Genomic DNA, 23,791 nt, shown 5'->3' on the forward strand with positions numbered 1-23,791 from the left:
TGCGGGAGCACGCGCAGCCCTGGGAATTGTGGGAAAGGACGCGCTTAACAGGTCTCCGGCCTTCACCCTCGCTTCTAAATCAGCCCTTTCGGGCAGCCATCTTCGTTGCGGGCAAGGAAAAAAAGAAGTCTTCCTGGAGATAGTTAAAAAAAACCACCCCAAAACATTACCAGACGGGCCTTCTCACTGCTTCCTCTGCCGGCTCGCCACCCTGGCTGTGGACCTCAACCTACTCTTAACCCCTAAATGGGATGTCCTCTTTAGCCCTGTGGGATAAACTTCTCAGCCGACCGACCTTGCCGGCAGCCATTTGAGCTGTGGGCAAAAAGGGGCCGGGGAATCGGTCGCCTTGCCGGCCATTTTACCTGAGGGCAGTAAACTCCCACAAGTCTTTAACGCCGCGCAACCAAAGTCGGAAGAGAAGGATTCCTCTTAGGCACCGGCAGATGCTAGTAACGCGTATGCCCCAAGAGTGAGGAAATGGGGGAATTGGAACCCTCATATTTCCAGTCGCGGTGGCCTCCCCGTTTTCTGAGGCTGTGTTCTCCCTTAGGGTAGCCCAAATCCATCCAGCTAGAGATAACTCGGAGAGAAGGAGGAAAAAAAAATCCAACGTTCATTTAGTTCTGCATACTGGCCCTGACAGGTCGACTGTGGTGAGGAGATGACCAGATTTCAAAACTGAAAGCGAGAGAAGGGGGACTGTGACCCAACTACCAGCAAGCAAATTTGAACAAGCGTCGAATTGGTCGATATGTAAGATATTTTCAATTCTAATCCCTTGGGGCAGAAGCGATGTATTGTATGTTGCCCTATTAATAATAATAGTGATATCGATTAAGCACTTACTATGCATCGGGCACTGTACTACGCACTGGGGTGGATACGAGCAAATCGGTTAGGGCACAACCCCTGTCCCACTTGGGGCTCACACTCTCAATCCCCATTTTACAGATGAACTAACTGAGGCACAGAGAAGTGAAGCAACTTGCCCAAGGCCACACAGCAGACAAGTGACGGAGGCAGAATTAGAATCCATGACCTTCTGACTCCCAGGTCCGTGCTCTATCCACTACACCAGGCTGCTTCTCGCTAGACGGTAAGCTCCTCGTGGGCAGGAAAAGTGTCTGCCAACTCCATTGTATTACTCTCCCAAACGTTTAATATAGTGCTCTGCATACAGTAAGCACTCAGTAAATACCACTGATTTTTCGGTTGCTTACAGTGCACAGATTTGTTCATCGGTAAATAACAATTTGCAACGTAGGGTGTGTCAAGCAGCACCTTATCAGATGTGGGGGCTTTTCCTTTCTGTAAGCGGATTGTTTGGGGTTGCTAATGCAATTAATACACAGAAAAAACAGGACTAAGCAAAGCCCAAAACCAAAAATATCCAAATGTTTTTAACACAACTAAGTCAAATTAAGTTTAGGCCCTCTCTTCTCAGCAAGGAACAGTCTTCTCTCAGCAGGTAGGTGTCTACTGGGTAGAAATGCCTGTTATTTCCCAGCTATCCCAATCGAGTTAGCAGAGACATTCCAGAACTAATGTTCGTTCTATTTCTGGTCACGCCTCCAGGGGCAAGAAATACCTAGCGTATGAGGAATAATAATGATAGTACTAGTTTTAGAGTCCCACCAAAGGCAAAAGGGAGCCGCAGTAGGGGAAGTCAGTCAGTTGTATTTATTGAGCACTTACTGTGTGAAGAGCACTGTACTAAAAGCTTGGGAGAGGACAATAGAACAGATGCATTCCCTGCCCACAACGAGCCTAGAATCTGGGGGAAGAGGACTATTATCTTGGCAAGAATGTCAGAGAAAAAGGTGGCCAGAGAACAGCGGTGAATCCTGGTCCAAACGTGGACCACACACACCTGCCCCTCCGCAGTCCATACCCTACGGATTACCTGCTCCAAGGAGCTCCAAAGGAGAGGATGGGCTTGGGAGTCAGAGGACCTGGGTTCTAATCCCAGATCTGCCAATTCTTGCTAGCACCGGACCTTGGGCAAGTCACTTCACTTCTCTGCCCCTCAGTTATCTCACCTGTAAAATGGGGATTAAGTCCTCCTTCCTCCTACTTAGACAATGAGCCCCATGAGAGACAGGGACTGTGTCCGACCTGATTTAACTTGTGTCTATCCCAGCGCTTAGAACCGTGCTCGATGCTTGTAAGCATTTAAAAAATACCCTAAACAAGAACCTCCAGCCCACAGCAATAGGCCAAAAAGGAAAAGTCTGGTCAGATAACTTTCTCCATGAGCCCTGCTATCCCCAATTGTTTCTGAAATAGGGAAAACAGGTTTCAATCAGCATCAATACTGTAAATAAATTTCAAACCTCCCTAATACATGTGAGAGAAGCTCTCCCTCTCCCCCTCTTTATCCACCATGCCACCGGGACTCCCGTCGGTCCTGGCTCCAGGCCAGGAAGGACTCAATCACTGGCAGTGGGGTGAGCCCACAGTTGATCCCCTTACATAAGACCACTGAGGCCTACTGTGAAGGAGAAAAGCTGCCCCCCCTCCTACCATCTCGATTTCCTTTGGCCCCTGATTCAGCCCAGGGAAGACTCAAACATTGGCAGCCTGAGGACTTTTCGACTCTTAAAGTATCAGGAAGCCTGGGCCTACAGCTGTGACTTTTATGATTGTTGGACTGAGCGGTAAGGATCCCTGTTCCTCAAGCTACAGTGACCTATTGCTGCTGTTGACATTTATCGTCGTCCATTCACAGTTTTAGGCTTTGCTTAATTCTGATCTTTTCTGTGTTAATTGCATAAGCAGTACTACAGATCCATTTGCTGAAGGGTAAAGCTCCTTTGTTTAGAACTGCTGTGACTTGACATTCTCCACATCGTGAGCTGTTGACACTTGAAAATGAACAAAGCTGTGCACTATATGCAGGGTAAATTGTACCCCGTTTCGTAGATCTTTATGTTTGGATCTTCCCTTGTGTGTCTGTCCCCAATGTCCTCCCCCCATCCTTAATCTTAATTTGTGAGCCTCTTGAGGGCCTAAGACCGTGCCTAGATCTCATTCTCGTCCTTTTTTGCTGGCATTTGGTACAGTGCTTCGCAAACAGTAGGTGCTTAATAAATACTATTATTTCTACCACTACAACCACAAAAAACCTGGATGTTAAATGCAGCTCTCTTGAGCCACTGGCCAATATGGGTATATTTGCATATCTTGGTGAGTTCAGCTGTCCCCTTCCTAGTGTGGCTGGTTGGCAAAACTAACAACCTTGAAATATTTACACTATTTAAATGATCCATAATTGGAAGAGGGTGTATGAGTGGAATTTTGAATTCTTTATTTTGTTTGGCTGCATATTACTAGCAAGACCAGAGAAATTGCCACTGTTGGCGAGACCCAGGGTCAGAGGAGCTGGAAGAAGGCAAGCCAAAAGCTGGTGAGAGGCTCAACTATGGGAAACCTGTTTCTGCCCCCCTCCCAGGTCAGCAATAGCAAGTCTCTTCCTACTTCTCTTTCAGCTCTTCTCAAATTTTCCCTGGGCCAGCTCTCTTCCCGGTTCACTTCTGCTGTTTCTTGTGGGGAACCTCTCAGGGTGGCTGTTGACAGGTCAGAACTTACTGGCACTTGTGCAGGAATTTCTGATAACCTAGTTGCATCCCTGTGTGAGAGTCTGCACAGACCTCGGAGGCCAAGAGAAATGGTAGCTTTCTGACACTGGGGGTATCTTATGAGGGCCACTGACCCCGAGGAGAAATCTATTTCCATGCCCTGTCAGAAGCTCTTGGAAGAGCTGGCTTACCTGATGACATCAGCTGAAGCCCAGCCATTTCCAGGGGAGGGTGAGAAGGGAGTTGAGAGAATTTGCTTTCTTTGCATTGGGGATGGGAAGGGGGGTGGTTGTCGCCAATCAAAAAAAAACACCAACAAGTAGAGTTTCCAGTGTCTCTTGGGGATTCACATTATCCAGTCACAGGATGGTGACGGTGAATTACCTATACGCTATCGGGGCACACCAGCTGGTGTATTCAGGACTGGATAGCAAAGGTGAAACAAACCCTTGTCATTTCCAGTGGACAGGACGGGTAACTCTGTCATCAGAGTTGCAGGCTGTGCCCCGATCAGCCAATGTGGTTGTGGAACCAAGGATGTTTTTTTCCTCAGACTGTTGCATTGCAATGGCAGCAACATGCTGCCTGCATAAGCTCCAGTGTCAAGTCTGAGGCAAAATAGCCTCTAGAGTGGCAGGGAATAGCACATCTGGCAGCATTAATAAATAGTGTAGTATCCTTCGGAATCTTCCTTTCAAGATGCTCAGAGTATGTTACGGATATCCATTCATTCATTCACCTTGACAGAATACCTCCTGAGAAAGGTAGCTGTTTAATTATAATGGTAATGGTGTTTATTAAGAACTTAGTATGTGCAAAGAACTGTGTGCAAAGCACTGTGTTGAGTACTAAGGTCCACAGAGAATAGACAGATCAGACATGGTCCGTGTCCTGAGTGAGGCTTCACAATCCAAATGGAGGTTAAATAGACAGATAGAACGAAACCCGTGGAAAAAAAACAGCTAATTACAAAATCCACATTCCGAGATAGCAATGCAAAATGAAGTAGCTAAACACAGTTTTGGAGGAAGGAGGTCTCTTTCCTCTCAAGGTTGCTGGAACAATGATCATTTTCAGATCGCCTCAGCTTCTCCAGTGTTGGGACAGTTCTGAAGGTAGCCTTTTGTTCTGGGTTGGTCTGAGGGGAGACAGCAAGGTTGGTCCATTGCTGGTGAATCAATGGCAAAATCAGGAAGACAACTTAACTGAACTTGTGCCTTCACCATCAGAGGTGATATAATTTCTTCCCCTTTAGCGGTAGATCTGCAGGGGAAATGAATTAGAAATCTTAGCCAAGTAAATAAAGGCAAACTCCAGTTCCGAATGACCACAATCCATAAAATCTGGAGACATGTCCTGTACTAATCGCTGATGTAGCCCAGGATCCTTAATCCCCACCTGGCAATATTTTCAGTTGCAGCAGGGAAGACAGTTCCCTCACCACCCATTCCTCCCTTTACCTCACCTCTGCCACTCTGCTTCCCTGTTCATGACTCGCACCTCATACTGATACATGCTCATGTATTCCAATGCTAAAAATCCCCTCCCTTAACCTCAAGGCTCCCTCCAGTTATCACCCATCTCCTTCCTACCATTCCTCTCCAAACTCCTTGAGTGAGTTGTCTACACTTACTGCCTCCACTTCCTCTCCTCCCCGAGTCTCGCCTTGACCTACTCCAATCTGACTACTGCCCCCTTCAATCCACAGAAACGGACCTCTCAAAGGTCACCAAATCCAACGGCCTTTACTCCATCCTAATCCTCCTCTACCTTTCAGCTGGCTTCAAAGTGGTGGACCACCCACTTCTTCTGGAAACATTATCCAACCTTGGCTTCAATGACACTATCCTCTCCTGGCTCTTCTCCCATCCCTCTGACCGCTCCTTCTCAGTCTCTTTCATGGGCTCCTCCTCTGCCTCCCATCCTCTAACTGCAGGAGCCCCTTAAGGCTCGGTTCTGGGTCCCCCGCTCCCTTGGAAAACTCATTTGCTCCCATGGGTTCAACTACCATATCTTCATGGATGATTCCCAAATCTACCTCTCCAGCCCTGATCTCTCTCCTTTTCAGTCTCGCATTTCCTCCTACCTTCAGGACATCTCTACTTGGATGTCCCACTGACACCTCAAACTTAACATGTCCAAAATAGAACTCCTCATCTTTCCACCCAAACCCTTTCCTCCCCTTGTCTTTCCCATCACCGTAGACAACACCATTATCTTCCCAGTTCCACAAGCACATGGCATTATCCCTGACTTATCCCTAATTCAACCCACATATTCATCGTCACCAAATCCTGTGGGTTCTACCTTCACAATATCGCTAAAATCCGCCCTTCCCTCTCCATCCAAATGGCTACTACGCTGATCCAAGCGCTTATCGTATTCTACCTTGATGTCTGCATCGGCCTCCTTGCTCACGCCCCTGGCTCCTGTCTCTCCCCACTCCAGTCCTTACTTCACTCTGCTGAATCAGATCATTTTTCTAAATTAACATTCAGTTCCCATCTCCTCAGTCCTCAAAATCCTCTAGTGGTCACCTATCCACCTGTCCATCAAACAGAAACTCCTTACCATCTGTTTTAGTGCTCTCAATGAGCTCACCTCTCATGTCTTACCTTAATGATTTCCTACTACAACCCAGCCCACATGCTTTGCTGCTCCAACGCCAACCTATTCCCTGTACCTCGATCTCGCCTAACTCGCTGCTGACCCCTTACCCACGTTCTCCCCTTGGCCTGGGACTCCCTCCCCCTTCATACATGGCAGACCACCAATTTCCCCACCTTCAAAGCCTTATTAAAATCGCATCTCCTCCAAAAGGCCTTCCTCAACTAAACCCTCATTTCCCCTACTTCCTCTCCCTTCTGAGTCTGAGTTTGTTTTACGGTATTTGCTAAGCACTTACTGTGTCAAACAACTGTTGGGTGCGCTGGGGTAGATACAAATTAATTAGGTTGGCCACATTCCCTGTCCGGCATGGGGCTCACAGTCGAAGTAGGAGGGAGAACAGGAGAACTGAGGCACAGAGAAGTTAAGTGACTTGTACTCTCCCAAGCGCTTAGTATAGTGCTTTGCACACAGCGCTCAAGAAATATGACCGAACTGAATGACTTGACGAAGGTCACACAGCAAGCAGTTGGCAGAGCCGGGATTAGAACCCAGGTCCTCTGACTCCCAGGCCCGTGCTCTTTCCACTAGGCCATGCTGCTTCTCCTTATCACCTATCTTCAGGGCCCACAGTGAGGGAGAGAAGCCGCTCTCAGCCATATCGACAGGATTCCCTTCACCCCCTCCTCTCACCCTGGGAAGGACTCAAACAGCAGTGGCGTGAGGTCTTCTCAACTTTTAGAACAATGAGGTCACCGCTGCGACTACTTCTGTGACTTGGCCTGAGTTGTGAAGAGCCTGCTCCCCCTGTGGCAGACTGTCGTCATTGTAGTCTTTTTATATTTTCCTTTCTTGTCTTGTCTGTCACCAAGGCCCCCTCCCCCTATTATTCTTAGGTTGTTACCCCTTGGGGGTCTGGGACCATGTCTCAATCTCATCCATGTACTTAATAAAGCACTTTATAAATATTATCACAACTACTACTATTCCAGAAGACCTTTCTGTAGATGCCTATTTATGAACACTTTGCTGGTGTTCCATCAGTCAATCAATCATAGTGGTTGAGCGCTTACAGTGTGCAGCCCACTTAACTAAGCTCTTGGGATAGTACAATATAATGGAGTTGGTGGACATGTTACCTGCCCATAAGGAAGTATTCTCAACAAAGGAGCATAGGCAAATGGAGTTTAATCATTCTTGTCTTCTAAAGGTGGTACCAAGATGGGCAAGTTTGAGAAGCCCCTGTTTTCTGACTAAAGGACTTTGAGTTATGTTCTTATTCTAGGCCTCTTTCCTAACACACTTAAGCATACCAACACAGTGATGGATACAGTCTGGAAGGCCTATGTTTTTTCTGAACTAGAAGGCAATTAAAAATGATGGGATAACTATATCTTTTCCAGGTGTTTTGTCTGGTAGTTCTGTGAGCAACCTTCTTGTTCTTCATAATCCATTTAAAGATGCTATTTGGAAAATATAAATGAATTAAGAAAGGAAAAATGAGTTAGGGGACAAAATGATTTTTCCACCATTTTCTCTGTTTGGAAAAAATGTCATCTGTAGATTGGTTAGATACCACAACGCCCATAACATTTATGTTCAGGTCTTATATACCCGGGGTGGGAGAGGAGAAAGAGGGAGGAGAGGAGGACACACCGAGTGTAATCCCAGAAACTTGCCAGCTATATTGAAATATTCTAACACCCAACATCCAATAAGGTAGGGGTGAAGTGGAGAAACAAGAACTCCCAGGGCAAAAATAAAAATTTTTGGAGTGTTTTAGTCCAACCAGATGACAAAAGATAAGTCTTTTTTAGGTCAACAGCTATGACATGTTGACACATTAAAATAGCAGTAAGGACATCTTAATCAATTCCTTTGCGCAAGTCCTCTCTGTGACTGGACTGAGCGTCCTCAGTCATCTAACAATTCCCACCATTACTAGATGTGCACTCTAGGTGCAATCTTCCATTCCAAAAAAACTCTGAAACTTGTTTCCCCTAATGTTTTAACAAAATTCCAAGTTTGTTGACCCTTGAACCCTGATATAAAAGGATCTATTTACTTTCGTTTGAGGGGTGAGATAGTGAGTGGAGATTTCCTGGCACCACTATTGAGTATGTGGAACACTACACTAGATTCTTGAGAGCAGACAATAAAAGAAGAAGATATGATTCCTGACCTCGAGTGGAGGATGCAGGCCAACACAGATTGCATAAAATAAAAAAAGAAAGGGAAAACAAAGACACGTCATAACATAAAATAAACCAAAAAATGAAGAAATAAGTGGAATAAACTAGTATACACATACATGCTAAGGGTATGTGATTAAGGAAGCTGATTAAGGAGGTGTGGATTAGTAGAGGAATGTCTCCTTAAGGATGTATTTTTTTTGGTGGCCTTGAACATGGGGAGGAGAGTGGATTGATGGATTTGAGGGTGGAGGGCATTCCATTCAGAAGGAAAGAGGGGTGCAATGGGTCAGAGATGGGAGAGCATCCTGTCCCTGCATTTTGTTTTCTATTTGCTAATTATATTTTGTAAACCACTTGGTAAGAACTCAAGACAGACATTTTCTAGCAGAAACAGAGGAGGCTTGGTGGCCAGAGGAAAGGTAGTTAGGCTTCATTAGAACAGGACCACAGCTTTATGAATATGCTTTACCTATTCCCTCACAGATGATAAATAAATGAATATTATTGCCTGTGATAATGAAAGGTGAAAAATCACAGTAGTATTGTACAGCTAAAAATCAGCATTCAGCATATTTCTGTGGGTGTATTTTATGCTTCATATGTGGTTTGGAGATAAAGATTTAGTTCAATTTCCCTCAAGATGAGATATATGTGATAATCCATGACAGCCAAAAATGTTAAATAAAATTTCAGTTAAGGATATCAAAGAGTTAAACAAAAATTTGAGCATTCATTTTTGAAAGGTAACTCAGGCAGGAAATATTATTTTTCTCCAAAGAAAAGGAGGCAATGTGGTCTAGTGGAAAGAATATGGGACTGGGAGTGCCTAGACTGCTCATTGCTGGCAGGGAATGGGTCTACCAAATCTGCTGGATTGTACTCTCCCAAGTGCTTAGTACAGTGGTCTGCACACAGTAAGCGCTCAGTCAATAGCATTGATTGAGTAATTGAGTGAAGATACCCAGGTTTTCATCCCAGCTCTGCCACTAGCTTGCAGTGTGATTGAGGACAAATGACTTAACCTTTCTGAGACCTAGTTTCCTCATCTGTAAAATGGGGAGAAGATACCTGCTCTCTCTACTTAGATTGTGAGCCCCTTGTGGGACAGAGAGTGTCCAATCTGATCATCTTTGTATGTGCCCCCAGTGGTTAGCCTAGTACTTGGATCATAATGAATACCATGACAAACCAACTAAGAAACACAAACTAACACTAGAGAGACTGATGTAAAATCACCCAGGAATAGCTCATGAACTTGGGGGTAATAAGACCATTAGCAAAGTCCAAAGAGCTACATTCGAGATCTTTATTCCACCCAATTCTCAATTCTCTACCTTAACTCTACAATTTAAATTTAAATCTGCCATTATTCATTTACATAGTCCCTGGAAATTGGTTTTAAATGAAAACTGTGCTATTAAATATTAAAAGTTTCATGGATGTATTTGTTTATTTGCCCACCTTTGACACCGTAGTGATTGCTCTTCTTGCTCTGTTCCTGCCAGGATGTAATGATGTGCCTGAAGGTACTGAGAATAATAATAATAATAATAATGTTGGTATTTGTTAAGCGCTTACTATGTGCCGAGCACTGTTCTAAGCGCTGGGGTAGACATAGGGGAATCAGGTTGTCCCACGTGGGGCTCACAGTCTTAATCCCCATTTTACAGATGAGGGAACTGAGGCGCAGAGAAGTGAAGTGACTTGCCCACAGTCACACAGCCGACAAGTGGCAGAGCTGGGATTCGAACTCATGAGCCCTGACTCCAAAGCCCGTGCTCTTTCCACTGAGCCACGCTGCTTCTCCAGCAGTGTGAGAAGCAGTGTGACTTAGTGGATAGAGCACAGACCTGGGAATCAGAAGGACCTGGGTTCTAATCCCGGCTCAGCCACTTGTCTGCTGTGTGACCTTCACTCCTCTGTGCCTCAGTTACCCCATCTGTCAAATGGGGATTAAGACTGTGAGCCCCATGCTGTGAGCCCCATGTGGGACAGGGACTATGTCCAACTTGCTTACTGTGGATCTACCCAGTGCTTAGTACAGTGCCTGGCACATAGTAAGTGCTTAACAAATACCATAAAAAAAAAAAGGGGTAGACTCTGATCCAGTTCCTAAGATTAACTTTGGGGTGTGTCACCACCAGTAATGCTGTAATTCACAGTGTAGAGTAAATATCAGTCCATCCCAAACAATACCATTTCCTTTTTATACATTCTGAACAAGCATACTTTCAAGATCATAGCATACTTGAAAAAGCAGGGCCTTTTTATATTCTAAATGTTTTGATTACTTGGAAACTTTTAATCAACCAGAAGATGTTAATCACAGTAAATTGAAGTTTGTCCCGAGAGTGTCACATGACATTCTCCTGCATGTAGATAGCTGCACAACTGGCTTTCTATGCCACTTGGGTTCAAGTTCAGTCCAGGCAAATCTGTTGTTTGCTGTCAGGCCCTACCTTGGCTCCTGAATAATCAGTTCAGCAGAGTGCCCAGAATCAGCCTTGGCTGTTTGGGGCTTCCTCTGACTGGATTTCATCACTTCAAATTGCCTGAGTACAATACACAGCAGATTACCTAGACCAGGACTTTACACATCAGCTCAGCCACTAATAATGACTTGTCATCATTAGCACTTACCCTGCACCCTCCTACCTCACCTTACCCCCTCCTACTTCATTTGCTACTCTCCTCCTACAACCCAGCCCGCACACTTCGCTCCTCTAGTGCTAACCTTCTCACTGTGCCTCGGTCTCGCCTGTCTCGCCACCTACCCCAGCCCATTTCCTGCCTCTGGCCTGGAATGCCCTCCCTCCTCTAATCCACCAGACAATTACTCTCCCCTGCTTCAAAGCCTTATTTAAGGCACATCTCCTCTGAGAGGCCTTCCCAGACTTAGCCCTCCTTTCCTCTTCTCCCACTCCCTTCTGCGTCACCCTGACTTGCTCCCTTTATTCATCCCCAACCCCACACAGCACTTAAGTATATATCTGTAATTTATTTATTTATATTAATGTCTGTGTCCCCCTCTAGAATGTAAGCTCGTTGTGGGCAGGGAAATTGTCCGTTTATTGTTACATTGTACTCCCCCAAGCTCTACACAATAAGTGCTCTACACAATAAGTGCTCAATAAATACAACTGAATGAATACTCATACTACAACCCAGCCCGCACACTTCACTCATCTAACGCTAACCTATTCGCAGTACCTCGACCTCATCTCTCGCTGCCAACCTCTCACCCACATCCTGCCTCTGGCCTGGAACGCCCAAACTCTTCATATCTGATAGACAATTACTCTCCCCTACTTCAAAGCCATATTAAGGCACAGCTCTCCCAAGAGACCTTCCCTGACTCAGCCCTCTTTTCCTTTACCTCCACTCCCTTCTTCATCACCCTGACTTGCTCCTTTTATTCATCCCCCTCCCAACCCCACAGCATTTATGTACATATCGGTAATTTATTTATATTAATGTCTCTCTCCCCCTCTAGACTGTAAGCTTGCTGTGGGCAGCAAATGTGTTTGTTATATTGTGCTCTCCTAAGCACTTAGTACAGTGCTCTGCACACAGTAATTGTTCAATGAATACAATTGCATGATTGATTTATTACGCATAGTCTCTCTAAAATCGCCTCGGCTCCTCTCCAGACCCTTCCGCTTCCTGCCCAGTCTTCGACTTTCCCATCATTTCCAGCAGTATTTCAAAAGATCTCCTGTCTCCTCTCAAAATGTGCCCCCTCCTTGCCCTTCAGATCCTATCCCTTCCCACCTTATCAAAAAGTTGTCCCCTCCCTTTTTCCCTCCCTAACCACCATATTCAACCGCTCACTTTCCAGTGGCTCCTTCCTCACTGCTTTCAAACATGTCATGTATCTCCTATCCTAAAAAAGCCCTCCCTTGACCCCATGGCACCCTCCAATTTTCACCCCATCTCCCTCCTATCATTCCCCTCCAAATTTCTTGAGCGAGTTGACTACTCTCACTGCCTCCATTTTCTCTCCTCCAATGCTTTCTTTGACCCACTGCAATCTGGCTTCCACCCTTTCACAGAAACAGCCCTCTCTAAGTTCAAATACCAAATCCAAGGGCCTCTACTCTATCCTTAACCTCTTTAATCTTTTGGCTCCTGACTTACCTGCCTTCTGTCTCTCCCAACTCCAGTCCTTACCCTATTTTGCTGCCTGGATCATTTTTCTAAAAAATGGTATGGTCCACATTTCCCCACTCCTCAAGAACCTCCACCCGTCTCCACGACAAAACGGAAACTCCTTACCATTGGCTTTAAAGCACTCAATCGGCTCCCCCTTCCTACCTTTCTTTGCTGATTTCCTACTACAACCCAGCCTGCATGCTTCGTTGCTCCAGTGCCAACCTATTCACTATACTTTGATCTCATCTATCTCGTGGCCGACCCCTTGCCCACCTCCTCCCTCCAGCCTGGAATTCCCTCCCCATTCACCTATGACATACCTTCATTCCTCCCTCCACCTTCCAAGTTTTATTAAAATCAAATCCCTCCAAGAGGCCTTTCCTGATGAAGCCCTCATTTCCCTCCCCACCCTCTCCTCTTTGTCACCTAAGCACTTGGCTTTGTATCCCTTAAGCACTTTGATACTCACCCCAGCCCCACAGGACATCTGTATACATCCTTTACTGTTTCCCCTATCTGTATTTTATTGTAACGTCTGTCTCCCCTGTAGACTACAAGCTCCTCGTGGGCAGGGATCGTATCTACTGTATTGTCCTCTTCCAAGTACAGTGCTCCAGGCACAATAAATGCTCAATAAATACTACTGATTAATTGATTGATTGGTTGATCAACAGAGCACAAATCAACAAGAGAAAACCATGACTCGGAAGTTTGAAGCGGAAGATATTCAGTGAGCTCTAAATGCCTGAGTTGGAATCTTAATTGTTCACTTTTCTTTATGCCTTTATTTATGTAAAGCAAATCAAGTTTTCCTTATTATTATTTGGACTCAAGTAAAAATGATGATGATGATGATGAGCAGCAAGTGCTTATTTTGTGCCAAACACTGTACCAGATGTACTACAATCAGATCAGACACAGTCCCGGTCCCATCTGGAGCTTGGAGAAGGATCTGCATCTTGAGTTAGGTCTTGGGCAAATTATCAGGTAAAAGACAACTGGTTCTTTTGCCTCAGAGCAGGGCCCAAGGCATTGTCCTTTTGCACACCGATGGAGGGGAGGTGCAGTCACAAACAGTATCTTATGTCTTCCTCCTAAGCACAGATTCCTTTCCAAAATGCACATGGTCCTACCCCCACAGCTTATTTTTAGCACCAACCAGCTGGGCAGCGAATTCATCTGTAAAGAGAAATGAGATGCTAACAGTGCTCACTTCATGCACCCTCTGGGCATACTTTTCCGCATTCAGTGGGGTGGCAAGTACAGTCATACTATTAGGGGAAGCAGTGTGGCTTAATAGTGGAAAGAGCACCGGCTTGAGAGTCAGAGACATGGGTTCTAATCCTGGCATTCTGCCATAATGCGTGCTGATGAGGTGGTAGGATAGTTCTTTGAGCAACTCATGTCTGTTGGGAAAGAATGCGAGGCGGTGTTGGGAGAAATGGTTGCGTACATGCATACGGTGGCGGTAGATCAATCAATGGGTGGTATTTATTGAGGGCTTACTTTGCAGAGCACTGTGCTAATCGTTTGGGAGAGTTCAATACAACAGGGTTGGTAGAAACGATCCCTGCCCACAAGGAGCTTACTGTCTGCAAGGGGAGACAGATATTAAAATCAATTAGGGTTAGGGGAAATAGTAAAGTATGGGAATATTTACATAAGTATCATGGGGCAAGTGCTTAAAGGGTATAACGTATCCAACTGCCTAGGCAACACAGAAGGGAGAGCGACTAGTGAAGGCATATGCATTAGAATGCGAGTTTTCCTTAACGGACAGTTTGTCGGGAATGGAACCCCCATATTAAAGGAGAACTGACTGTATGGTAAATAGCATAATTTCCATCCTGCCACTGCGGTTCTGTTTTGTACCTCTTGAAATTCAAAGTCAAGTATAAGATATTTTTAACTTCTTTAGATTATTTTTCTTAAGAATATATTGCATTATAGCCTTTTGCTTTCAATACCGTTTTTCAGTCGGGTTCTTATAGTTGATTAATATGATTTCGGCCACAGCAGTGTGCTAGGTTCTTAGAAACAGCATGGCCTAGTGGATAGACGATGAGCCTGGGAGTCAGGAGTTTATGGGTTCTAATCCTGGCTCTGCCGCTTGTCTGCTGGATGACCTTGGGCAAGTCACTTCACTTCTCTGGGCCTTAGTTCCCTCATCTATAGAATGGAGATTGAGACTGTGAGCCCCACGTGGGACAGAGACTGTGTCTGGCCTGATTTGCTTGTTTCTACCCCAGAGCTTTGAACAGTGCCTGGCACATAGTAAGCGCTTAACATACACCATTATTATTATTATTATAACTTCATTCATTCATTCATTCATTCAATAGTATTTATTGAGCGCTTACTATGTGCAGAGCCTTTAACTCTGTCCGGACTCTGTGCTTAGGAGGAAGACATAAGATACTGTTTGTGACTGCACCTCCCCTCTATCGGTGTGCAAAAGGACAATGCCTTGGGCCCTGCTCTGAGGCAAAAGAACTCAAGCCCGGTCCGCTCCCAGACTTCTCCATCACCGTGGATGGCACGACCATCCTTCCCGTCCCGCAGGCCCGCAATCTCGGTGTCATCCTTGACTCGTCCCTCTCGTTCACCCCACACATCCTATCCGTTACCGAGACCTGCCGGTTTCACCTCTACAATATCGCCAAGATCCGCCCTTTCCTCTCCACCCAAACGGCTACCTTACTATTACGGGCTCTCGTTATATCCCGGCTAGACTACTGTGTCAGCCTTCTCTCTGACCTCCCTTCCTCCTCTCTCGCCCCGCTCCGGTCTATTCTTCACTCCGCTGCCCGGCTCATCTTCCTGCAGAAACGATCTGGGCATGTCACTCCCCTTCTTAAACAACTCCAGTGGTTGCCTATCGACCTCCGCTCCAAACAGAAACTCCTCACTCTAGGCTTCAAGGCTCTCCATCACCTTGCCCCTTCCTACCTCTCCTCCCTTCTCTCTTTCTACCGCCCACCCCGCACGCTCCGCTCCTCCGCCGCCCACCTCCTCGCCGTCCCTCGGTCTCGCCTATCCCGCCGTCGACCCCTGGGTCACGTCCTCCCGCGGTCCTGGAACGCCCTCCCTCCTCACCTCCGCCAAACTGATTCTCTTTCCCTCTTCAAAACCTTACTTTAAAATCACCTCCTCCAAGAGGCCTTCCCAGACTGAGCTCCTCTTCCCCCTCTACTCCCTCTGCCATCCCCCCTTTACCTCTCCGCAGCTAAAGCCTCATTTTCCCCTTTTCCCTCTGCTCCTCCACCTCTCCCTTCCCATCCCCACAGCACTGTACCCGTCCGCTCAACTGTATATATTTTCGTTACCCTATTTATTTTGTTAATGAATTGTACATCGCCTCGATTCTATTTAGTTGCCATTGTTTTTACGAGATGTTCTTCCCCTTGACGCTGTTTAGTGCCATCGTTCTTGTCTGTCCGTCTCCCCCGATTAGACTGTAAGCCCGTCAAACGGCAGGGACTGTCTCTATCTGTTGCTGACTTGTTTATCCCAAGCGCTTAGTACAGTGCTCTGCACATAGTAAGCGCTCAATAAATACTATTGAATGAATGAATAGTCTAGCCGGAATATTACGAGAGCCCGTAGCAGTAAGGTAGCCGTTTGGGTGGAGAGGAAAGGGCGGATCTTGGCGATATCATAAAGGTGAAACCAACAGGTCTTGGTAACGGATAGGATTTGTGGGGTGAACGAGAGAGACGAGTCAAAGATGACACCGAGATTGCGGGCCTGAGAGACGGGAAGGATGGTCGTGCCATCGACGGTGATAGGGAAGTCTGGGAGAGGACCAGGTTTGGGAGGGAAGATGAGGAGCTCAGTCTCGCTCATGTTGAGTTTTAGGTGGTGGGCTGACATCCAGGTGGAGACATCCTGGAGGCAGGAGGAGATGCGAGCCTGAAGGGAGGGGGAGAGGACAGGGGCAGAGATGTAGATCTGCGTGTCATCTGCGTAGAGATGGTAGTCAAAGCCGTGAGAGCGAATGAGTTCACCAAGGGAGTGAGTGTAAATGGAGAACAGAAGAGGGCCAAGAACTGACCCTTGAGGAACTCCAACAGTTAAAGAATGGGAGGGGGAGGAGGCGCCTGCGAAGGAGACCGAGAATGACCGGCCAGAGAGGTAAGAGGAGAACGAGGAGAGGATGGAGTCTGTGAAGCCAAGGTGAGATAAGATGTGGAGGAGGAGGGGATGGTCTACAGTGTCAAAGGCAGCAGAGAGGTCAAGGAGGATTAGAATGGAGTAGGAGCCATTGGATTTGGCAAGAAGGAGGTCATCGGCGACCTTAGAGAGAGCAGTCTCGGTAGAGTGGAGGGGACGGAAGCCAGATTGGAGGGGGTCTAGGAGAGAATGGGAGTTAAGGAATTCTAAGCAGCGATTGAAGACGACTCGTTCTAAGATTTTGGAAAGGAAGGGTAGTAGGGAGATAGGGTGATAACTGGAGGGGGAAGTGGGGTCAAGAGCAGGTTTTTTTAGGATGGGGGAGACGTGGGCATGTTTGAAGGCAGAGGGGAAGGAGCCATTGGAGATTGAGTGGTTAAAAATAGAAGTTAAGGAAGGGAGGAGGGCAGGGGCGATGTTTTTTAAAAGGTGAGCAGGAATGGGGTCCAAGGCGCAAGTGGAGGGGGTGGCACTTGCGAGGAGGGAGGAGATCTCCTCTGAGGATACTGCAGGGAAGGATGGGAAAGTAGGGGAGAGGGTCGGTGCGGGGGAGGGGAGAGGCGGAGGGGTGACTTTGGGGAGCTCAGACCTGATCGTGTTGATTTTTGTGATGAAGTAGGTGGCCAGATCACTGGGGGTGAGAGATGGGGGAGGGGAAGGAACAGGGGGCCTAAGGAGAGAGTTAAAGGTCCGGAACAATCGGCGGGGGTGACGGGCATGGGTGTCGATGAGGGAGGAGAAGAAGCTTTGCCTGGCGGAGGAGAGGGCAGAGTTAAGGCAGGAAAGGATAAATTTGAAGTGTGTGAGGTCGGCTCGGTGCTTGGACTTTCGCCAGCAGCGCTCAGCAGCTCGAGCATAGGAGCGTAGGAGGCGGACGGAGGAGGTGATCCGGGGCTGTGGGTTAGTGGAGCGAGAGCGGCGGAGGGAAAGGGGGGGCGAGAGAGTCGAGATGAGTAGAGAGGGTGGAGTTGAGAGCGGAGACCCGCTCGTCGAGAGTGGGAAGAGAGGACAGGGCTGTGTCAGCCTTCTCTCTGATCTCCCTTCCTCTTCTCTCGCCCCGCTCCAGTCTATTCTTCACTCCGCTGCCCGGCTCATCTTTCCGCAGAAACGCTCTGGGCATGTCACTCCCCTTCTTAAACACCTCCAGTGGTTGCCTATCAACCTCCGCTCCAAACAAAAACTCCTCACTCTAGGCTTCAAGGCTCTACATCACCTTGCCCCTTCCTACCTCTCCTCCCTTCTCTCTTTCTACTGCCCACCCCGCACGCTCCGCTTCTCTGCCGCCCACCTCCTCACCGTCCCTCGGTCTCGCCTATCCCGCCGTCGACCCCTGGGCCACGTCCTCCTGCGGTCCTGGAACGCCCTCCCTCCTCACCTCCGCCAGGCTAATTCTCTTCCCCTCTTCAAAACCCTACTTAAAGCTCACCTCCTCCAAGAGGCCTTCCCAGACTGAGCTCCCCTTCTCCCTCTGCTCCCTCTACCGCCCCCTCTTCACCTCTCCGCAGCTTAACCCTCTTTTCCCCTCATCTCCCTCTGCTCCTCCCCCTCTCCCTTCCCATCCCCTCAGCACTGTACTCGTCTGCTCAACTGTATATAGTTTCATTACCCTATTTATTTTGTTAATGAAATGTACATCGCCTTGATTCTATTTAGTTGCCATTGTTTTTACGAGATGTTCTTCCCCTTGACTTTATTTATTGCCATTGTTCTTGTCTGTCTGTCTCCCCCGATTAGACTGTAAGCCCGTCAAACGGCAGGGACTGTCTCTATCTGTTGCCGACTTGTTCATTCCAAGTGCTTAGTACAGTGCTCTGCACATAGTAAGCGCTCAATAAATACTATTGAATGAATGAATGAATGAGGCTCATAGTCTTAATCCCCATTTTCCAGATGAGGGAACTGAGGCCCAGAGAAGTTAGGTGACTTGCTCAAGGCCACACAGCAGACAAATGGCGGAGCCGAGATTAGAACCCATGACCTTCTGACTCCCAGGCCCTTGCTCTATCCACTGCGCCATGACGCTTCATTTCCTATTACAATATTTCTTCTTTCGGTGTTCTTTACTAATAGTACTGTTCAATTCTGATGCCGGTAGTTCTTTCAGCATTCACCCATTTAGAGATAATGAAGCACCGTGGCCTAGTCGATAGAGCACGGACTTGGGAATCAGAAGGAGCCAGGTTCTAATCCTGGCTCCATCACTTGTCTGCTCTGTGACCCTGGGCAATTCACTTAACTTCTCTGTGCCTCAGTTACCTCATCTGCAAAATGGGGATTAGTACTGTGAGCCCTGAGTGGGACATGGAGGGTGTCCAACCTGATTAGCTTGTAATAATAATAATAATGTTGGTATTTGTTAAGCGCTTACTATGTGCAGAGCACTGTTCTAAGCGCTGGGGTAGACATAGGGGAATCAGGTTGTCCCACATGGGGCTCACAGTCTTAATCCCCATTTTACAGATGAGGTAACTGAGGCACAGACAAGTTAAGTGACTTGCCCACAGTCACACAGCTGACAAGTGGCAGAGCTAGGATTCAAACTCATGACCTCTCACTCCAAAGCCCGTGATCTTTCCACTGAGCCACGCTGCTGCTGCTGCTTCTCATTATTGTATTTACCCCAGCCCTTCGTACAGTGCCTGGCACATAGTAAATGCTCAATAAATACCATTGATTGATAATGAGAAGTCTCTAGTATGTTAGCACAAAATGCCTTTTTGCTGAATAGGCTGTGAAGATGACACTGAATTAAGTATTTATGTATTTACACATAAATGAGAGCTAATTCAATGTCGCTTATTATTGATACTTCTTGGTATTTATAATTGGTACTTATCAACATCGTTATTTAATTGTATAGCTATTGTGCTTTTTAGCACTATTATTCAATATACTTATATTCTTTTGATCAATATTTTGACCTTGGGAACACGTTAATGCAGTTTACATTAATGCACTTTGTGGACCACTTTTTCACTGGACAGTCTATTTTTGTGTAATCGATTAAGAATGCCCCAAGGGATAGGGGCCATGTCTATTTCCCATTTGTATATTATCTCCCATTGCTTAGTATAGTGCTCTGCACAGAGTAAGTGCTTAATAAATACTACCACTATCACCAGGGCATAGCAGTATATATCAAAAGAGAGCAGACATCCTAATTTAGCCTTCCCTCTGTTGAGTCCCTGCACTGATTTTAGGGAGCATGCATCTTAAACAGTGCTCAGAGCTTAGAACAGTGCTCGGCACATAGTAAGCGCTAAACAAATGCCATCATTATTATTAAAGAGGACACTCAATGTGCTCATGATTCCGTACCCAAAGCTAGCCACTGACACACGCACTGGCAAGGATGACTCAAGTGGTAACCACCAGATGGGCTACATGAACATAGGTGGTGCACATATCTTGGTCGTTCATTCTATTCATCTTGATATTTACGCCAGACTACTTGCTTTGTTTCGTTCTGTTTTGTTTTGCTGTCTCCCCCGTTTAGACTGTGAGCCTGTTGTTGGGCAGGGATTGTCTCTGTTACCGAATTGTACGTTCCAAGCGCTTAGTACAGTGCCCTGCACATAGTAAGCGCTCAATAAATACGAATGAATGAATGAATGCCAAACCAAGCTATTTGCCCCAGAGAGAACTTCGTATACGCCTAAATGGAAATCACCAGATGGCCAGCAACCGTAAACATAAAGGGAAAGGAGAAGATGACTGAGAGGAAGCCCTAAAGGGGAATATAGAAAATGTTTTCTGAACTTCGTGAGCCATAAAATGGAAAATAGGATAAAGAAAAAAGAGCAAAATGTAGTGAAATAATGATTTAACAAACAAAACGGGTGGAGTTGTAAGGGATTTTTTTTGCTGCCACCTAATAGACCAGACCAAGTCTCATGAGGATTACACATTTGACCTGACTCTTAAACGCTCCCGCCTTCCCACCCGCCACCACCCCTCAACCCTGATTTGCATATCAGCCTTGTGGTAGTAGTTGGGGCTAACAAAGATCACTGAGGGCCAAAAAAGGCCAGGCCCAATATGGATGGATCCCTGTCCTGAGGGGTCCTAGGATAAGGGGGACCCAGAAAACTTCATAGTGGCCAGGAAAAGAACTAACACTATGCAAACTGGGTCTGGGTAGAAGGAACCTACTGGAAGGAAGGAGGGTGTTGAAGGAGATCTCTTTGTTTGATTTGCCGATCATTAATTGTAATGGAATTTACTAAGCACTTTTTTCATGTATTGAGCACTATACTGAACCCTGGGAAGAAGTACACACATAAGAGTTGGTCACTGTCCTGGATCCTCCAGGGACTCTCAATCTAGCTGTTCAGTTCCTGCACTGATTTTAGGGAGCATGCATCTTAAAGACCCGTTAGGGAAGATGAAACATCTTAAAACCATTCTGGGAAGTTAGATCAGTCCATTTGAAAAATCATAACCAAATAAAATAGCTGGGGAGACAAAAGACAAGCAAAAGAAGCCAGCACAATGTGGCAGCGACTAACGGGCTCCCAATACAGTGCTCAGCTTCAAGAACAGAGTGTCTGATAGCCAAGAGGATAGAGAGTAAAAGCCAGATGATGGTCAAAATGGGAGGGGGGAGAAAAACTTACTAGCCTAACAATGCTGTTGGTGGCCCCGATAAAAGGGGTACACTCAGCTAGGCAGAGGGACACTCTTACCTTTGAAAACAGGACAACTGATCCCCAAAACTGGCTTGCATATCCAGGGTCCCCATGCAACTGGAAGAGAGTTCCTGGATCAGCGACCACTCAACCATGGGTGCAGAATCAATCCTATTTATTGAGCGCTTACTGTGTGCAGAGCACTGTACTAACCGCTGGGGGAATACAATACAACAATATAACAGACACATTCCCTGACCACAACGAGCTTACGGTCTAGAGAGATGAGCTTACAGTCTAGCCAGAGAACCCTAGTGATTTTGGTTTTTATTTTGTGTATTTGTTTTATATGCTGTTTGAATGTCTCATTGTTTCATCGCTCCTCATTTGCCTGTCACCAGTCCCTTTATATTCATAATAATAATAATAATATTCGTTAAGTACTTACTATATGTCAGGCACTGTACTAAGCACTGGGGTGGATACAAGCAAATTGGGCTGGACACAGTCCCTAACCCACGTGGGGCTCACAGTCTCGATCCCCATTTTACAGATGAGGGAACTGAGGCCCAGAGAAGTGAAGTGACTTGCCCAAGGTCACCCAGCAGACAAGCAGCAGAGCCGGGATTAGAACCCATGACCTTCTGACTCCCAGGCCTGTGCCCTATCCACTATGCCAGGCGTATTCTTGTGATTCTTAGATCACAAGCTCCTGAAGGGCCAGGTGTCTAAATCCCACCTCTGTATACTTTCCCAACACTCATTACAGTGCTCTGCACCCAGTAAGCACTTAATAAATACTATTAGTACCACTCTAGCTAAGGCAACTGCCCTCTGGTAGACTAGTAGACTAGCTCTTCCTGTTAAAGAGGGTGATGACTCAAGGGTTACACAAGGAAAAAGAGATTAAAAAGAGGGGAAAAGCCAAAGAAAGAGTGAGCCAAAAGACATTTGAAAATGAACTATTCGCATCAAACAGGAACTCCTGACCATTGCCCTTAAAGCACTCAATCAACTCTCTCCCTCCTACTTATCCACTCTCTTATCCCATTACACCCCAATTTGAACTCTTCATTCCACTCAAGCACTCACTGTGCTTCATTCAGTCAGCATGGGAAGCGGCATGGCATAGTGGATAGAGCACGGGCCTGGGATTCAGAAAGTCATGGTTTCTAATCCTGGCTCCGCCACTTGTCTGTTGTGTGGCCTTGGGCAAGTAACTTCACTTCTCTGGGCCTCATTTACCTCATCTGTAAAATGGGGGTTAAGAATGTGAGTCCCCTGTGAGACAGGGACTGTGTCCAACCCGATTTGCTCATATCCCCCGCAGCACCTAGTACAGTGCCTGGCACATAGTTAGTGCTTAACAAATACCATTAGTCAGAGGTCATGAGTTCGAATTCCGCCTTTGCCACTTGTCAGCTGTTTGACTGTGGGCAAGTCATTTAACTTCTCTGTGCCTCAGTTCCCTCATCTGTAAAATGGGGATGAAGACTGTGAGCCTCACGTGGGACAACCTGATTACCCTGTATCTACCCCAGCGCTTAGAACAGTGCTCTGCACATAGTAAGCACTTAACAAATACCAACATTATTATTTTTATTATAATTATTTTTATTATTCAGCACAGCCTTGTTCCATGGTGAACTATTACAGGAAAATGCTTGAGGTTTATTTAAACTGAGCATCAATACATCGCTAAAGTTACATAACCGAGCTGTCCATTCAGTAGCTGGTGATGGTACAGCTTTGGCAAAGACTCAGCTAAATGGAACAGCAAGACAGTTAGATGATATTTCTGCAAGGAACTGAAAGTATTCTGCATCCATTCCCTAACCAATAATCCTCATTATACTCTTCTGGGGCCAATATTGAGCATAGATTCTACTGGTCCAGTTGCACAGATGGAGTAACTGAGATACAAAGAGTGGAATTGGCTTTTCCAAGGTCACTTAGCGGGCTAGTGGTGAAACTGAGAATTGAACCCTTTTTTCAATGCTAAGTCGTGAGACCACATTTTCTGCTTTCAACGGATGCCAGTGGCCAAACTCAATTTCAGTCCCCAAGACTCCTAATCATATTTTAGAACACCAAAAACACATCTTAGAAGACTTCTCTGTCCTACTCCAAAAACAATCCCAAGGCAAAGTACAATTTAAATACCAAGGAAAAATCTATGCCTAGAAATATTGGTGTGAATAAGAGAAGGGTACCACAGCAGCTATAAATCCAGTCAGCAGAAAGCCAAAAGAGATTTTTAAATGTGGAGCTCAAGAAAAGTTTCACTGGTCCTTGAAGCAGTATAGCCTAGTACAAAGAGCATGGGCCTGGGAATCAGAGGGCTTGGATTCTAATCACGGCTCCGCCACGTTTCTGCTGTGTAACCTTGGGTAAGTCACTTCACTTCTCTGGGCCTCAGTTTTCTCATCTGTAAAATGGGGATTAAATCCTAATC

General features: G+C 46.3%; 1 protein-coding gene across 2 annotated transcripts in view; it reads left to right on the forward strand.

Annotated features, from left to right (window-relative positions):
* The first annotated feature begins 737 nt into the window (after window positions 1-737).
* DENND6A (DENN domain containing 6A) overlaps window positions 738-23,791 on the forward strand; it is a 110,463-nt gene continuing 87,409 nt past the window's right edge. The window contains exons 1-2 of one of the 2 annotated variants that reach the window (XM_029050633.2): window positions 1,077-1,099; window positions 3,337-3,454. In XM_029050633.2, the coding sequence (XP_028906466.1) occupies window positions 3,425-3,454 (30 nt within the window). In that variant the 5' untranslated portion in view covers window positions 1,077-1,099; window positions 3,337-3,424. Of the gene's footprint in view, window positions 757-1,076; window positions 1,100-3,336; window positions 3,455-23,791 lie in introns of those variants that run through there. The other variant, XM_029050634.2, reaches the window with a different exon arrangement.

Source organism: Ornithorhynchus anatinus, chromosome X1 (assembly GCF_004115215.2).
Source record: "Ornithorhynchus anatinus isolate Pmale09 chromosome X1, mOrnAna1.pri.v4, whole genome shotgun sequence".
Lineage (NCBI taxonomy): Eukaryota > Metazoa > Chordata > Mammalia > Monotremata > Ornithorhynchidae > Ornithorhynchus > Ornithorhynchus anatinus.